This window comes from Leptodactylus fuscus, chromosome 5, assembly GCF_031893055.1.
Source record: "Leptodactylus fuscus isolate aLepFus1 chromosome 5, aLepFus1.hap2, whole genome shotgun sequence".
Taxonomy (NCBI): Eukaryota; Metazoa; Chordata; class Amphibia; order Anura; family Leptodactylidae; genus Leptodactylus; species Leptodactylus fuscus.
This window is the reverse complement of record NC_134269.1, coordinates 101,908,620-101,923,569: the sequence shown is the minus strand read 5'-3', so window position 1 is coordinate 101,923,569 and position 14,950 is coordinate 101,908,620. Positions and strand designations below refer to the sequence as shown.

The following is a 14,950-nucleotide window of genomic DNA, read 5'->3' as shown; positions in this document are numbered from 1 at the left end:
GGTGTGTGCTATGGCTTGTGTGTAGCGGCGGGAGCCCGGCTGGCGCAGTCATGTCTTTGGAAGTGGATTACGCGCGGCGCAGGAGGTTCACACATGACACCTTTGGTAAGAGAACAATTGTCTATGTCATGGCTTCAGTCAGTCAGTCAGTCGGTGTGACTACGGAGGGCTCCTACCTGTGCCTTGTCTTTCCATCCCGGGCTCATTCCTTACAGCTGAAGTTGCTTTAGCTTTGCTGTCTTGTGAGGAGCTACAAGTGACACCCAAAGCTGAGCCTGCATTATAGGGAGTGAGGATCTCTGTGGAAGCTTCTGAGTAAATGCTGTGTGTCTATATATCCATATATATATGTATAATGGGACTGTTAAGATAAAAATGCAATAAATGACTGCAACGTGTGTACAGAGGCATAATAATGGTGTCATTTACCACCTAATAAACACCTCACATTTATTTATGGCAGCGAATATCCTCTAACTTTGTTTAATAAAACCTAAGGGAGCCTTCACACGGAGTAAACGTGCGTGTATTTTTGCAAAATGCACGTGTAAAAATAAGACTCCCATTGACTTCAATTATATTTTTTACACATGTAAAAATACGCCTGTAAAATATCATTGAAGTCAATGGGAGTCTTATTTTTTGCAAAAATACACGTGCGTTCACTCCGTGTGAAGGCTCCCTAAAAGTGCTGAGTGATTTTCCAGGACACCTTCTTTATTTTATTAGGAACCTGGCTTTGATATTTACCTGTAATTAAGGCCACACATTACCGTATAGCAGGCTTTTTGTTGCAGCTTTTACTGTGGGTTTTTGAGCCAAAGTCACAGAATGGCTACAAAAGGAATGGGAACTATATAGGATACTTCTATCTTCTGCTTAATCCATTCCTGTTTTGGCTCAAAAACCGCAACAAAATCTACAACATACACAGCTGTTATTCACAATGTGAAGCCTTATCCTAATAAAGGTGTCCATATGTGTTTAAAGTAAAGCCATTTGTCTTCTGAATGAGCGTTCTTTCCATAACTATCGAATGTATATAGCCTACTTTTATGTGAAATTCACTAATAAGAGCACATAAACCGTGCAGAACATGTACATTGTTGCTAAATGCAATGTAAATCTATTTTCCACAGCCAACAACTTGGTTTTGCAGACTTGTTCACTGACGTGACAGCTGGAACTGGTCTGATCTTCATGTGTCTGCAGACTACTGACTTGTTCTGTTTACTATACAATGGACTCTCTTAGGTATTGATACAAAAATATTACTGGATGGGTTACAAACTTTCCAGTTGTCGTTCACACTACTGCTGGTGACCGTCAGTAGTATCTGTTACGAGATTTTAGCAACAGGCCACAGCAGAACTGTTAAAATCCCATTGAAATCAATGGAATTTTTATTTGGTGTCTGTTTACCCCAAATATGTGGTATGTCCTGTATTTCACGGACAAATAATACTGCTTGCAGGACTTTTGTTTTCGTGAAAAAATAACTTAACGACATGTGCCGGATATTTTTTAACATTAAAGTCTATGGGTAACTCACAGGCATCCGTTATTGTGTTTTGTTTTTTTGTTTTTGTTTTTTTTCTTGCTCATGCTCAGAAGCCAGAAACAACAACCAAAAAAACAAACCGAGTATAAAAACAAACACGACGTGCTGCTAATGTGTCCATTTTGTTTTGTTTTTTTAACTGTGTGGTCTGATCTGTTTGAGGATCAGTGTTCAACCGTTTACACTTGGTCACCTATCCACAGAATAAGTTTGGATTACAAGAAACCCCTTTACAAACCAGGCTCTTGGCAAGTTTCAACAGAAATTGTTTAAATATGGAATTTTTATTTGTGAATTACGTATGGATTTCCACTTAAAAAAAGCAATTACCTGCAGCCCCCATAGACTATAACGCCATCTGCCGGGTTTTCGTCTAAAAAGGGCGAAAAATGCAGTCTTTCAAATGCAGGACCCCCCCAAACATCCACAAGGTAATGACGATGCAGCATATTTTTCAGTTTATGCAATTAAGATGGAGGAGTACCCAGAATCAACAGACTCATCTAACACAAAGTTAGTCACCCCCCAAACGCTGCGAGTTTACCAAGTAGGATCTTAAAATGGGCTATATGCTGCTGATTAGGCAGGTAGTGCCCTGCAACTGTGACTACTGTACTAATGCGCAGTTTCAGAAAGTCAAACCTACGGTCAGTGTCAAGCATTGTGTCCAGTACTTTGTGTTGAAGTCTGTGCAGGGCAATGGATATTCTCTTAGGGTATGTTCACACAGCGGAATTTGCATTCTCCATGTGAACACTTCTGCATCGGCATCCAGTCGCGGCATTCCACTCCAGATTTGGCCCGAATAATAGGCCTACTCAGGAGGGATCCTCACGCTGCGGACCCTGCAGCTGAGTCAGCCGCAGAGTCCGTGGCAAGATAGGGTGGCTCGCTTCTTTTTTTCTGACTTCAATGGGAGCCATTTTTGGAAGTGGATTTTGAGGTGGATCTGTTCCAAAAAACTCCGTGTGAACATACCCTTAGACTGCAGTTGGGTTGATGTTGTGGAACCATAAAGAGCAGTGCCTACTACGAATATCCAGGACATGGTGTTCCTTGAAGTGGGTGTCCTGTTAAATAAGGACGTGTAAGCAATTCTTAGGCATCTGATACAGAATTTGGTTTCTTCTGAGCAATATTGAGGCCCCTAGCATTAAAGGGGTTGTCCAGGGTAAATTATATTATGTAATTATAAATTATATTTCTATATACCGTATTTTACGGACTATAAGGCGCACTGGACTATAAGCCGCATTGCCCATGAGCGCCTTATAGTCCGTCTCGGTTCATATATAAGGCGCACTATAAGCCGCAGTCCGGTGCGCATTATATCTTATTGAAAGCGGCGGCAGGCAGACTTTGCCAGCGGCCGCTTAACCCCCCGCGTGCCAGCCGCTTCTATTGGAAGCGCTCGGCAGGCGAGGAGGGGCTCTATCAGCAAAATCATGCTGATAGAGCCCAACCGTAAATGTTAGGTTAAACTACCAACCCCCCCCCCCCCCCCGTTTTTAAATAAAAGCCTGAAACAGAATGTCAAACTTACCGAGTGGTGTAGGGTGGGCGGGCATTCAGGCCTCCTCTTCCTCCGATGTTCCGTCCTCCTCCGGCGCTCGCAAGCTGATAATGGCCAGGGCACATGCGCAGTAGAAGCATTATGATATTGCGCATGCGCCCCGGCCATTATCAGCGAGCGCCGGAGGAGAAGGACGGAACATCGGAGGCAGAGGAGGCCTGAATGCCCGCCCGCCCGCCCTGCACCGCTGGGTAAGTTTCACGTTCTGTTTCAGGCCGGCGTGACAGCAGGGCTGCCGGACACTTCCTATTCATTTCTATGGGAGCCGACATGCGAGCGCTCCCCATAGAAATGAATGGACTGCTTTTTTCCATTCATTTCTATAGGGAGCGCTCGCATGCCGGCTCCCATAGAAATGAATGGGAAGTGTCTGTCCATTCATTTCTATGGGGAGCGCTCGCATGCCTGCTCCCATAGAAATTAATAGGAAGTGTCCGGCAGCCCTGCTGTAACGCCGGCGTGTACGGCTGTGATACATGCCGGCGTTCGGTAGTGTGAATGCACCCTTACGGTGCCTTTTATGTATGTATGGAAGCGGCACGCAGTCTTTGCCGCCGCTTCCATCCATATATAAGCCGCACCGGACTATAAGCCGCACTTACGATTTCTGAGGAAATCGTAGGTTTTTATGTGCGGCTTATAGTCCGGAAAATACGGTAGATATGTCCTGGAGGTCTCCCAGAATTTTTTTTCAATTTATTAAAGGTTATGTTTTCAAACCTATTTACAGAGCCTTTGATGCCTCTGGTATACCAATTGGCCGTCAGACTCATTTGCATATCTGGACTATGTGCATTTATCGAACTATATAAAGAAGTGATCTAGTGATTTTTAGAATCTCTTACCTGTTCGGCAGACTCTTGATGGTTCACCCGGGAATTCCAGGGGGCAGACTGATCCATGCCCACAGCCTGAGTGGGAAATATAAAATGTGTTTCGGCCATATGATTATTAGCAGCAGAAAAACTGATGACCAACTTGCTTGGTGAAGCCACTATTTCCTCAAACTTCTCTGGCAACAGAGGTCCCACCACACTCTCCCATTTCTCCTTCACAAGATCTTTTAAATATTTAAGCAACAAGATTTTCCCAACATTTAGATGAATCACTGGAACTTTCCATCCTAACAACAGAATACCACCTATATTCAAATTCACCGCCTCTGCTTTAGCATGTTATGTGTATTTCAGATGTTTCTTCTGGTATAACATAGTGTTTCCGATTTGAAACTTTTTTTTTTTTTTTTTTCTTTATTTTGCTTACTTTTAGAGCGCTATCATATTCCACAGCGTTTTGCAGACATTGTTAATCACTTTCCCATATAGGGCTCACAATCTATATTCCCTATCAGTATGTGTTTGGAGTGTGGGAGGAAATCCACATGAAAACGGCGAGAACATACAAACTTCTTACAGATTCGGATCTGGGACTATAGCACTGCAAGGCAGCAATGCTAACCACTGAGCCACTGTGCTGCCCCTTTAATGTCCTTTTCTCATACAACAGATACAAGTATTTTACTCCTGCTCCTTCCTGTCCTGCTTTGTACCCTGGCTTGGACTTATCCAGCCAGCAGGATCAGGATATTTGTTCATGCACCTTGTACCCGCATACCTCAGCTGCTAGGACACGCTCCCCATGATTGATTCTTGGGATAGGTCAACTTCTCTCCTGTGTGGGGTTCAACACCCCACCAATTAGTACAATAATTCAAGTGAATAAACTGTAATCCAGAATTTGAAATCTGCACCAGTAAAGAACTGTCATAGATTTCTGGTATAGCTCATGACGGCTTTTCTAAATTTGTCAGATCAGCGTCACTGCCTGATTCTGCCCACTTTTGTCGAGACTGGTAATTGGGGTGCAGACACACACAATGATGTGGTGCAAGAGAGGGCCATGAATCAAACATGTGCCACTTTCACAGTCATCTGGCATAGATGGGCTAGTAAACCCCTACAGTGTCTGTTCTTTGTCTGTGGCAAGAACACATGATGTTTACTCTTATTTCCTTTTAAGCAGAGCCAAAATATAGATGGCCTGTGATTTATTTGTGTACTGTTTGAGTGAATTAGAATCATTGACCTAGTCTGTGGCTTTCTTTGTTCCAGATTTTCCACGTGAATTTGAACACCGCTCTGATCCACATCATCGAAGAGGATCTCTCTGTGACAGACATTGTTCCATAAATATTCATGCTGAGTTGGTAGAAACACATTCTGGATCTCATCAACATAGTCTTCTTACTCCAAGACTGTTAACAGGTGTGTATGATAAACATATTAAAAAAAAAAAAAAAAAAAAAAAAATTAAAATTAGTGTTTGTGTGAATAAAGCTCTCAGCATAAATGAGAGATAACTATACTGCTAGGATTCCCTGTTCCCCAGCGACATCCAGAACTGACTTATAGTACAGGACAATGTATTACTGGGAGGCGGGGACTCCTAGTAGTGTAGTTACCTATACTGCTAGGAGTCCCTCTCACAGCATAATGTTCAGGCCGATAAATCCGACCAACACATGGACTTTGATGGCACTCTGTCAAGTGAATATGGGTTAAGGCCCCACATCGTGGAATCGCAATGTGGGGCCTTTTGTTAGAGATTTTGCTGAAGTCCCTCCCCCTCAACGTTAAATAGCACTGGCTTAGAAATCAGTTCTTGGCATACCTCTGAGCATTGTTTTAAAGTAAATCTGTATTTAGGGTGTGCTATACATGCTGAATGCGGCTACAGTAACAGCATCCTACCTTAGCTTGTAACTGCCTCTCATCACCTTGCCCCTGTATACAGCATTAGAACAGACTCTTCCCTCCCTCCCCCCCCCCCCGACTCCACCCAAAACTGGCCTAATTCTGACACTACAGTCTGAAGTTCTTGATAAATAGTCATGTTAGCCAGTTAGAAAACTAGGATTTGACTGAAAGATTCTGACATTTTGTTACTTAAAAATACATAAATTCATCATGCACCAGTTTTCTGACATTAAAAAGTTTTTGTTTTGTTTTTTCCTTGTGTGTATTTGCTTGTACAGAGTGTTATTAAAATATTTCAAAATATGGTTAATTGTCATAACTATCATTGACTTGTTGATAACTTATAGGACCCTCAACTCCACCCTGTTGTCCACATCACTCAGGAGAGATTCAATCTTGCGACATTTGTCATATTAAAACCACAATAACTGCGGAGAATGAGGTGGAAGCACTTAAACTGTCTAACAATTACAAGGTAAGTTTGAGGGAGTGGGGTGGATATTTGTCTATTTTGCTTGGCCAAATGGGTTATCCAGGATTAGAGCGCCTAGCCGCTTTATTCCAGACTGTTACGTCATATCCATTGGTGACTTGGCCAAAGCAGCCATGTTTTCTAATGCTGAATAACCTCTATAAGATTTGCCTCTGGGTAGAAAAAAAAACTATCCAAACACTGTGACCTTATGGTCGGCGATTGCAGAATATTTCTTCTGTCTTCATTTAGGGCACCATTATGAGGCTGCATGGTACTCTAAAATCAAAAGTCTGAGGTTCTCAGAAACCTATATTCTGTATCATCACAGCTTTAGGCCATTGCTGTACTCCTTCATCCTTGACACTGCATCTATATGCTCAGAAAAACTACTATAAATATCAAGTTTGATAGGAAATCTGAATGTGGAGATGAATTATCTTACAGCAGTGTTAGAATGATTATAAAATAGAAACCATTCTACACATAGCTGACTAAGTTACTACTGCACTTATATTATGGCAAATTAATCTTAATCATGTGAGAAACCTAAGTAGAGAACTTTTTCTTCCAGCAAAAGAGTGGGCATTATGACAGATACCCAAATTCCATGTTTTAGGTTTTTGTTCCCTTACACATATTGAAGACCTTAAAACTATGAAGGAATTGCTCTATTTGAAAACTGTTAACAAATAGTTTGAAACCAAGACATACTTTATACTCTTCTTAGTTTCCCACTTTTATTTTTTTACAGATTTACACAACCTTGTCATATCAACTTCTTGATGTAGCCATTTAGCTTCATTTTTCCAGCAGCCTTGAAGGAGTTCCTTCAGTTTGCGTCCAACGCAACTCAAGCTTTAATTGGGTTTAAGTCGGGTGATTTTTTTTTTTTTTTTTTTTTTTTTTTTTTTTTTGGAGGCAAAGTTAAAGAGGACCTTTCACCCATCTGGGCACAGGTAGTTCTATATATATCGGCTTTCCCGATCTGTGCCCCGGGTAAAGAGGTACTATAGCTCTTTACAGTCGGAAGTGCGTTCCTGACAGTCAGTCAGGTATGTCCTTCTCCACAGCAGCGCCTATCGAGCTGTACAGTGTGAGCGGGGAGCAACGCCCCCTCCCCTCCTGATAATACTCATCTGTGTGGACGAGTACTGTGAGCAGAGGGAGGGGGAGTTCCTACCTGCTCACACAGTACAGCGCGATAGGTGCTGCTTTGAAGAAGGACGTTCCTGACTGACTACAGTCAGAAGGGTTTTCCTGACAAACAGCTACAGTGCCGGGACTGATAGCTCTTTACACAGGGTACAGATCAGGACAGCCGACAGTGCACTGAATTCAGCGCACTGTCAGCTTTCCAGCAGTTTATAAAAATGCCTGTTCCCAAATCGGTGAAAGGTCCTCTTTAACTGATTCAGTACTCCATCACACTCTTTGGATGAAGGCTATTTGACCAATGTCCATTCCTTGTGTTTCTTGGCACAAGCAATTCTCTTCTTGTTTCTATACAGAGTTTTCTCTACAGCAGTTTCAATATAAAAGTCTGATTCTCGTAGGCCCCTCTGAACATTTAATCTTCAGATGCATCTGGTACTTGATCTCAGTAAAGTATTCATGTGGACTGTGATCTAAAGTGCTGAAAAAAGCTGCATTTTACAGTACTAATATAGCAACATAAGATTTGGTTTAATGTCATCCACACGTTGCAGAAGAGCTGCATTTAAAAACAAAATATGCAGAATGTTCATTTTAGCTGCAGGATCACAAGCTTTTTCTGATTATAATTTATTTTTTTAATTACTTAACTCCATGCTAGTTTTCATGTCTTCAATATTAATCTACAGAAGTATAAAAATAATTTTTTAAAAAAATTGTGGCTATTCTTCTGAACGGTATTGTATATGTGCCATAAATTAGTTACCTGCTATGATTTGTCTCCTGTGTTTTGTTGTTACTATAATAGACTGTCTTCCATCAATCTTATATATAATACAATTTATTTATTTTTATTAATAGTTTGGTTTCAAAAAATGGAAAGGTCATGTAACAGAGAGACCATGGGAGGATCGGTCTGAGATAGTAAAGGAACTCTATTCTGAGCTGAATGTAGTGAAACCATCAATAGGTATGATAAACTTTACATACAAAATCTAAGTACCGTAATTTATGTAATGTGTACAAATATTTGTTTCTCTTTCCATTTGCGTTCCCCGAGATGCCAGATTTGATACTTTAAAAAGAGGAACCAATTATTAGGTTTTCTGTTGGTAGTGGCAAGATCCGTTATCCCTAGACTGTGGAAATCCCCTAGATGTAGATTTTACATCATAAATGTCTGGATTTAATGTATCGCTCTGTTATTTCAGATTCGACTATTACCTTTGGGAATATTCTCTATCTTCTCCTGTTTGGATGGTGGATAAGCCTGTTTTATCTCCTGATTTCAATTGTGATGTTCATCTCCATTCTGGGATATCCATATGGTATGTTGTTTAATCAGAATTTGATGTGTATGAGAATGACCACAGACAAAAACTGACTATTGTTGGTTATTCAGGAATGTAACACTCATTGGCTACCTTTGTTATGACTAAAGAATTGACCATTTTTGACAGTATTAACTTGGTTAAAGGGGTTATGCCACAAAGTATTTCTCTGTATAGAGGATAAATATTTGATCATTGGGTGGTCTTACCCATGGGTTTCTCAGAACAAGGGGTCCTTTTCCACAGCTGCACATTCAGCCTGACCACAGGATGAATGTTGGTATGACTGGTGGTGTACGGCAGTCCCACTCACTTTAATGAGAAAGCCAGATACAGCTGAAGCACAGCATTACTTCAATGGGAGTAATGGAGATGCCGCAAAGTGCCATCCACCACAAGTAATGTCCACATAATTCTGTCCTAGCTAGGTGGTATTAATTTTAACTGGGGTACTCAATCAAAATCCGCTAGAGGAGAAAAACTGTGTTTGCGCCCCCATTGAAATGAATGGAGGTTGATTTTTAGATGGAATTTATAGCTGATGTTGATACAGAATCCACTCCAAATCCCTCCTTGTGAATACACCCTGAGACTGGTGTCCCAAGTAGCATACCTGCAAAGTAGATGGGATTCTGGGTAATTCCATCCACACGTCGCAGAAAATAATAAATCCGCAGTTGAAACCTTGCGATCTGAAAAAAAACCCAAAACACTTGACCTACTGCGATTTGCAAAAATGCAATTAAACTTATGGAAAATCTGGCAGTTTCCATGTAGGTATAATGGAAGCAGACTTTGTGAAAAGCGCTGTGGGGAAAAGTGTAATGCATTTTTCCTGCAGCACTTCATGGTTGCAGCACACTACGTGGTGCTTTAGCCTAAATCTTTTCAGTAGATCAGTAATGTATAACTTTTTTTTTTTTTTCCATTTATGCCCATTGTAGGTGTACTGTGTTGGAGGCTTGCTAGGTACTTTGTTTGGCCATTTGGAAAAGTTATTTTGAAGGTAAGAGCAGATGTAGTAGGGTGTGTATGTGTTTGATTTGAATGAATAAATACATAAATAAACCTGTGCAATTGTCCGGAACAATAATGTAATCTCTGCATAGGCAGGCAGGGATTCCTAGCATTATATTTAATTATATAGCAAAAAGTTCTGGTCTCCAGGCCACATGCAGTCCTGCAAATGTGGTCAATATATTGTCAAGGTTTCCCAGACCATAACTGCCCAAATGCTGTGATTACATTTTTTTTTTTTTTTTTTAATTAACATTTCTGTTCAACTAGAGAATTGCAGTTGTGATTAAGTATTTAAAACTGTTGCCTGCAAGTCTTTGAGCTGACTATTGACATTTGTTCTATATCTGTCATATAGTTTTACAATATTTGAAGCATGTATAGCAACTTTTAGATGCTACATCACAGGTAGAGATTTTATAAATGTGAGTGCAAAGTTAAGCAGTGTGTGTGGTTCCTGTACAACAGAAATATGTGTGTGTGTGGGGGGGGGGGGGTAAAGCACTTGATTCCTAATATCTTCATACTAAAAGAGCTTTCCATATTGTAAAGCAAGTACTAAAATATGCCATTTCTTTTTGATCTTTGGGGCTTTCACCTTTTAGGACCCTCTCCAATCCTGAGAATAAAGGAACTGTAGTGTTAGTTTACTGCTGCACCTTTTTCACTGTTTCCTGTGTCTCTCCCAGTTACCTGGCTGTACTGGGATATGCCATCAATAGAACTGGTCTCTTTAAAGGGGTATTCCCATGTTCCTTGCTCACCAGTCCTCGCAGCTGCAAAGACTTCTTTCTTCCTGGGTTTTTATGTCAATTGGTGGGCGGGGTTTCATATGCAAAGCCATACTATCAGACTACCTCCAGTTTAGCTCCGCGCCCCCCCCAAAAAAAAAAAAAAAATAGTGTAGCTCCGCCCACCACATAGCGTGATACTAGGGGACGACTGAAGGGCCTGTGATGAAGGGATTTAGCTTGTTCTATATAGAGTCGGCTAAATCCTAGTGGGCTAAGGGACCAGGTCCTTCTTCCCACTAGCTTTTATCCTGCTCCATATAAGAAAGCTAAATCCTAGTGAGCAGAGGGACCAGGTCTAGGATTTAGACTGTTTTATATAAGAAAGCAGCATTCATTTCTCCCCTCCTTTCTCTGAGAGCAGGAAGCTAGGTCACATGTGTGGTGTATAAACAGGAACAGCTACAGACACAGGCTTGCTCCCGTGCACTTAGCCCCTCCTCCCTCATCCCTGAGAACAGGCAGCTACGTCACTTGACATTTGAGCAGATAATCCCAAGGGCCATAGAAACGCAGTGTCAACAATGAAGTGAATAAATTAAGATAGTGGACAAACGAAGCAGATTTGCTGAAGCAGTGTATTTAAGAAAAGTCTTAAATCCTCATTAACAAGCAGTATAGATAGGATCCTTGTTATGGGACAACCCCTTTAAGCCTCAGGTTTAACTCCTGCATATAATATATGGCTGTAAACCATTAAATGCAGCCATGTCTTCTGATAATGATCTGGCCAGAAAATGTTGGTAGTTACCGAACAGTTTTATAAAAACACTCCAAATTCGTTTTTTTTTTTTTTTTTTTTAAGTAGGTCTGTATTTTGTCACTGCATATAAGTCAGAGTATTCACTTATTTATTTTTTCCTTTCTGTCTGACTCTTTCTTGCTAAAGGGGTATTCCCAAGAACATTAATCATATCTATATTTGTAGATAATTAAGTTACCGTAAACATTTTCGCAATAATATATAATTAAAAATTCTGCTGATTTATTATTATCCACTATGGAGTACAATACTGTGTGGAGGGGCCACTATGGGGGATAATACTGTGTGGAGGGGCCACTATGGGGGATAATACTGTGTGGAGGGGCCACTATGGGGGATAATAGTGTGTGGAGGAGACACTATGGGGGATAATACTGTGTGGAGGGGACACTATTGGGGGATAATAGTGTGTGGAGGGGCCACTGAGGGACATAAGTGTTTGGAGGGGCCACTATGGGGCATAATAAAGCGCGCAGGAATGCATAGGAGGGGATCCGTCGAGGCCGTCTGTGTCGGTCGGGGGTGCCCCGTGTCAAAAGTTCGCCACGGGGACCCACCATTCCTAGTTACGCTACTGGCTTGAGGGTCTGCATGGCACCCCGGTTGGGAATCATTGGTACATCAGGTGATCAGAGACAAGTGAATGGTAAATACTAAAATGTATATATACATACTTGAACCTCACATGTTGACATTTTTATGTACTGTTGTTTGTCTAGAGTAGATTTCCAAAGCATAGAAAAAAAGCAGGGCACTCGCCAGAGCAGTTCATATAAACGACAATCCTTTATTGCATATTCTTTAAAATCTTGAACTGCTACCATCTCTCCCCTGATGCATTGAAGATTTTAAAGGATTGTTGTTTTTATGAACTGCTCTGGTGAGTGCCCTGCTTTTTTTCTATGCTTTGGACATTTATTTCGTTATTAATGCAGTGAGCAGCACCACTTGGATGCCATAGTTAATGGACTGAGCATTGTTTATATCGCCCATTGCTGTACACTAAGACTGGATGATAGAAAGAACAGCTCCCAGTATAGTAGTGCTGCTGATTGTTTCTCTTTTTTTGCGATTTGTCTAGAGTAGTCTCACCTACAATAGAAAATGCTGTGTGAGATTCTCCAAATGTGAGGCTATACCAGAGCTTGATGAACTGGAGAAGACTCTCCTTATAGAAAAATGTAAGCGAATACATATGGATTCCGGAGGCCATAATGTCAACTACTGGGTAAATCTAGCATTTGTAATTACTACGGTGTTTACAACTGATATCTTGTTGAAACTAGAATTTGTAATATTGTATGAAAATTTTTTTTTATTATATTTTATTTCCCCAGAAGCGTGTAAGCACTTACATTTGGTTGTTTGGGGGATATCCTGCGCTGGCAGTAGTCCATGGACTAGCTTGTTTCATATCCTGGATCTTGGTCTTTTTCATCCCAGTCTTCAAGATGAATGCCAGGGTTTTATCCTCTGTGCTGTTAATGCCTCCAGAGCATATTCATATCCACTGGGAGAACAAGGTGCGAGATGCCCTAAAGACTAAAATTATACATGTGTTTTGTGTGTTTTTTTTTTTTTTTTTTTTTTTTTTTCGCGCCTTTTAAAACGTTCTTAAAGGGGGGCCCTATCATTGGGAAAAGTCATTTTTAACTAAGCACATTTAGAAAGGCTATTTCACACATGCCTTTTGTATGTAAATCGCCTGAGTAGTTTTTGAATGAGCCCGGTTTTATTGATATTCTAATTGGGTTCCAGTGAGCACAGGAAATTCTCAGCGAGCACTGTTTCTCTCTGCTGTGTATAAGAGCAGGGAGATGAGTCAGCAGCAGCCTGTGCTGTACTCATTCTGGAATGCATGCTGGAGGCTAATTAGCATAACAATAAAAAAAAAAATGGTCTCATTCAAAAACTATTGATATGATTAACATACAAAAGGTATGTATGGAATAGACTTTCTAAAGGCTATGCAAGTATGTGCTTAGTTAAAAATGACTTTTCCCAATGATAGAGCTCCTTTAATATAATCAACAGTGATATATAACTGAATCAGTGCTGGACTGGGGCACCTACACCTCAACAGAAAAACCCATTTGGGCGTACATCTGTTATACATGGGAAATATTACCTGACTCATATACACAAATTCCTAAAACTGTTACAAAACTGTTTTTGTTTCAATAGTAACTTGCTGTCTAGTCCTTGCCTCAGATGATTTCTATCATTTAAAGGGGTTGTATAAATTTTTTTTTTTTTTTTTTTTTATTCTGGAAATGTATCCTCCATCATGTGTTTAATAAAGAACCTTTAGTTCATCTTTCCTTAAATCATGAAAGTGTTTTTGCAAGGGAGGTTTCCCTGTATACGTTTTCACGTTTCCTAATCCACACGTCAATAACCCAGTATGTTTCTTTTGTAACCATTTTTTTTTACTCTACTTGCTAGGTGGATGACTCCTGCAATAAAGAAGTTGTTCTCTGCTGCTATTATGCTGTTAATGTCTATTACTACAAGTACACTGTGGATGGACTCAATGTGTTTGCTGTTAGTATCCTTTGCTCTGTGAAAACTTCAAGATTTAATTTTTTAATTTTTCACATGAGGTCAGTCTTGGGTTATGTTTCCAGTGTTTTTTTTTGTTTGTTTTTTTAAACAGTGATTAATTTTTTTTTTAAAATGTTTTTTTTTTTTTTTTTTGCAACGTCTTCCATGTTAAAAAAAAAAAAAAAAAAAAAAAAAGACACTAAGCTGCAATTGATATCAGTAAGTCTGTAATGGAGTCGTTGTTTTATTAGCGCATTGGCATAGTTTTAGTCCTATAAATAAGGCTAATTATTCTACCGACCCTGCAGAAGTGGTGTTGAAACATTAAATTTTTTGCCATGTGAACAGTCATAATTCTGTTTAACCCTTTCACTGCCAAGGGTCTCTGGAAATTTTGAACCTCTGGTAACTGGAGTTTTTTTTCAGTTTTTAGATGGACAAACCAAACCTAAATTGCCACATTAAGAAATCATCCAACCCCCCCATAACATTATTATTATCTATTAATTATTATCCGATGGCTGGTCAGGTAACGGAGGGGGTGTACATATCACCCAGACTACTAAGGTGGGTGAGATGAGACAACTTCAGAAAGAATGTTTCTCAGCAGATAACTATTGTCTGCTGAGGGTTATTTCAAAGTTGTGGTTACTGGGCTGGATTTTTAGGAATGGCAGGTAGGTTGGCAGTGGGACCTGTCATTCCACCCCCCCTCCAGTCCACCCTTTGGGGATGTTCCGGCAGCGGCTCAGCTGCTGAGAATCTGCTCATCAAGGGAGCTTAAAGGGGTATTCTCATAACTCTTGTTCTGCAGCTTGAAGGCTCTGTACTCTCTGCACTTCCTGGATTTCTCGCATGTTGGTGGGCGGGGTTTCACTTGCTCTGCTATGATCCACAATATGACGCTGATGTGGAAACTGATGTAGCAGAGCTGACTTTGAGTACGCTTGCATTACATACAGAGGTAACGGACTCCTTATCTCAGCC

At 40.6% G+C, this 14,950-nt stretch overlaps 1 protein-coding gene across 1 annotated transcript in view; it reads left to right on the top strand.

Annotated features, from left to right (window-relative positions):
• Positions 1-37: 37 nt before the first annotated feature.
• Positions 38-14,950, top strand: part of LOC142203310 (uncharacterized) — a 37,263-nt gene continuing 22,350 nt past the window's right edge. Inside the window, exons 1-9 of the mRNA XM_075273916.1 lie at positions 38-105; positions 5,246-5,398; positions 6,238-6,365; positions 8,379-8,487; positions 8,729-8,845; positions 9,793-9,854; positions 12,501-12,647; positions 12,757-12,942; positions 13,865-13,967. Of these exons, the coding sequence (XP_075130017.1) occupies positions 51-105; positions 5,246-5,398; positions 6,238-6,365; positions 8,379-8,487; positions 8,729-8,845; positions 9,793-9,854; positions 12,501-12,647; positions 12,757-12,942; positions 13,865-13,967 (1,060 nt within the window). The 5' untranslated portion in view covers positions 38-50. The remainder of the gene's footprint in view (positions 106-5,245; positions 5,399-6,237; positions 6,366-8,378; positions 8,488-8,728; positions 8,846-9,792; positions 9,855-12,500; positions 12,648-12,756; positions 12,943-13,864; positions 13,968-14,950) is intronic.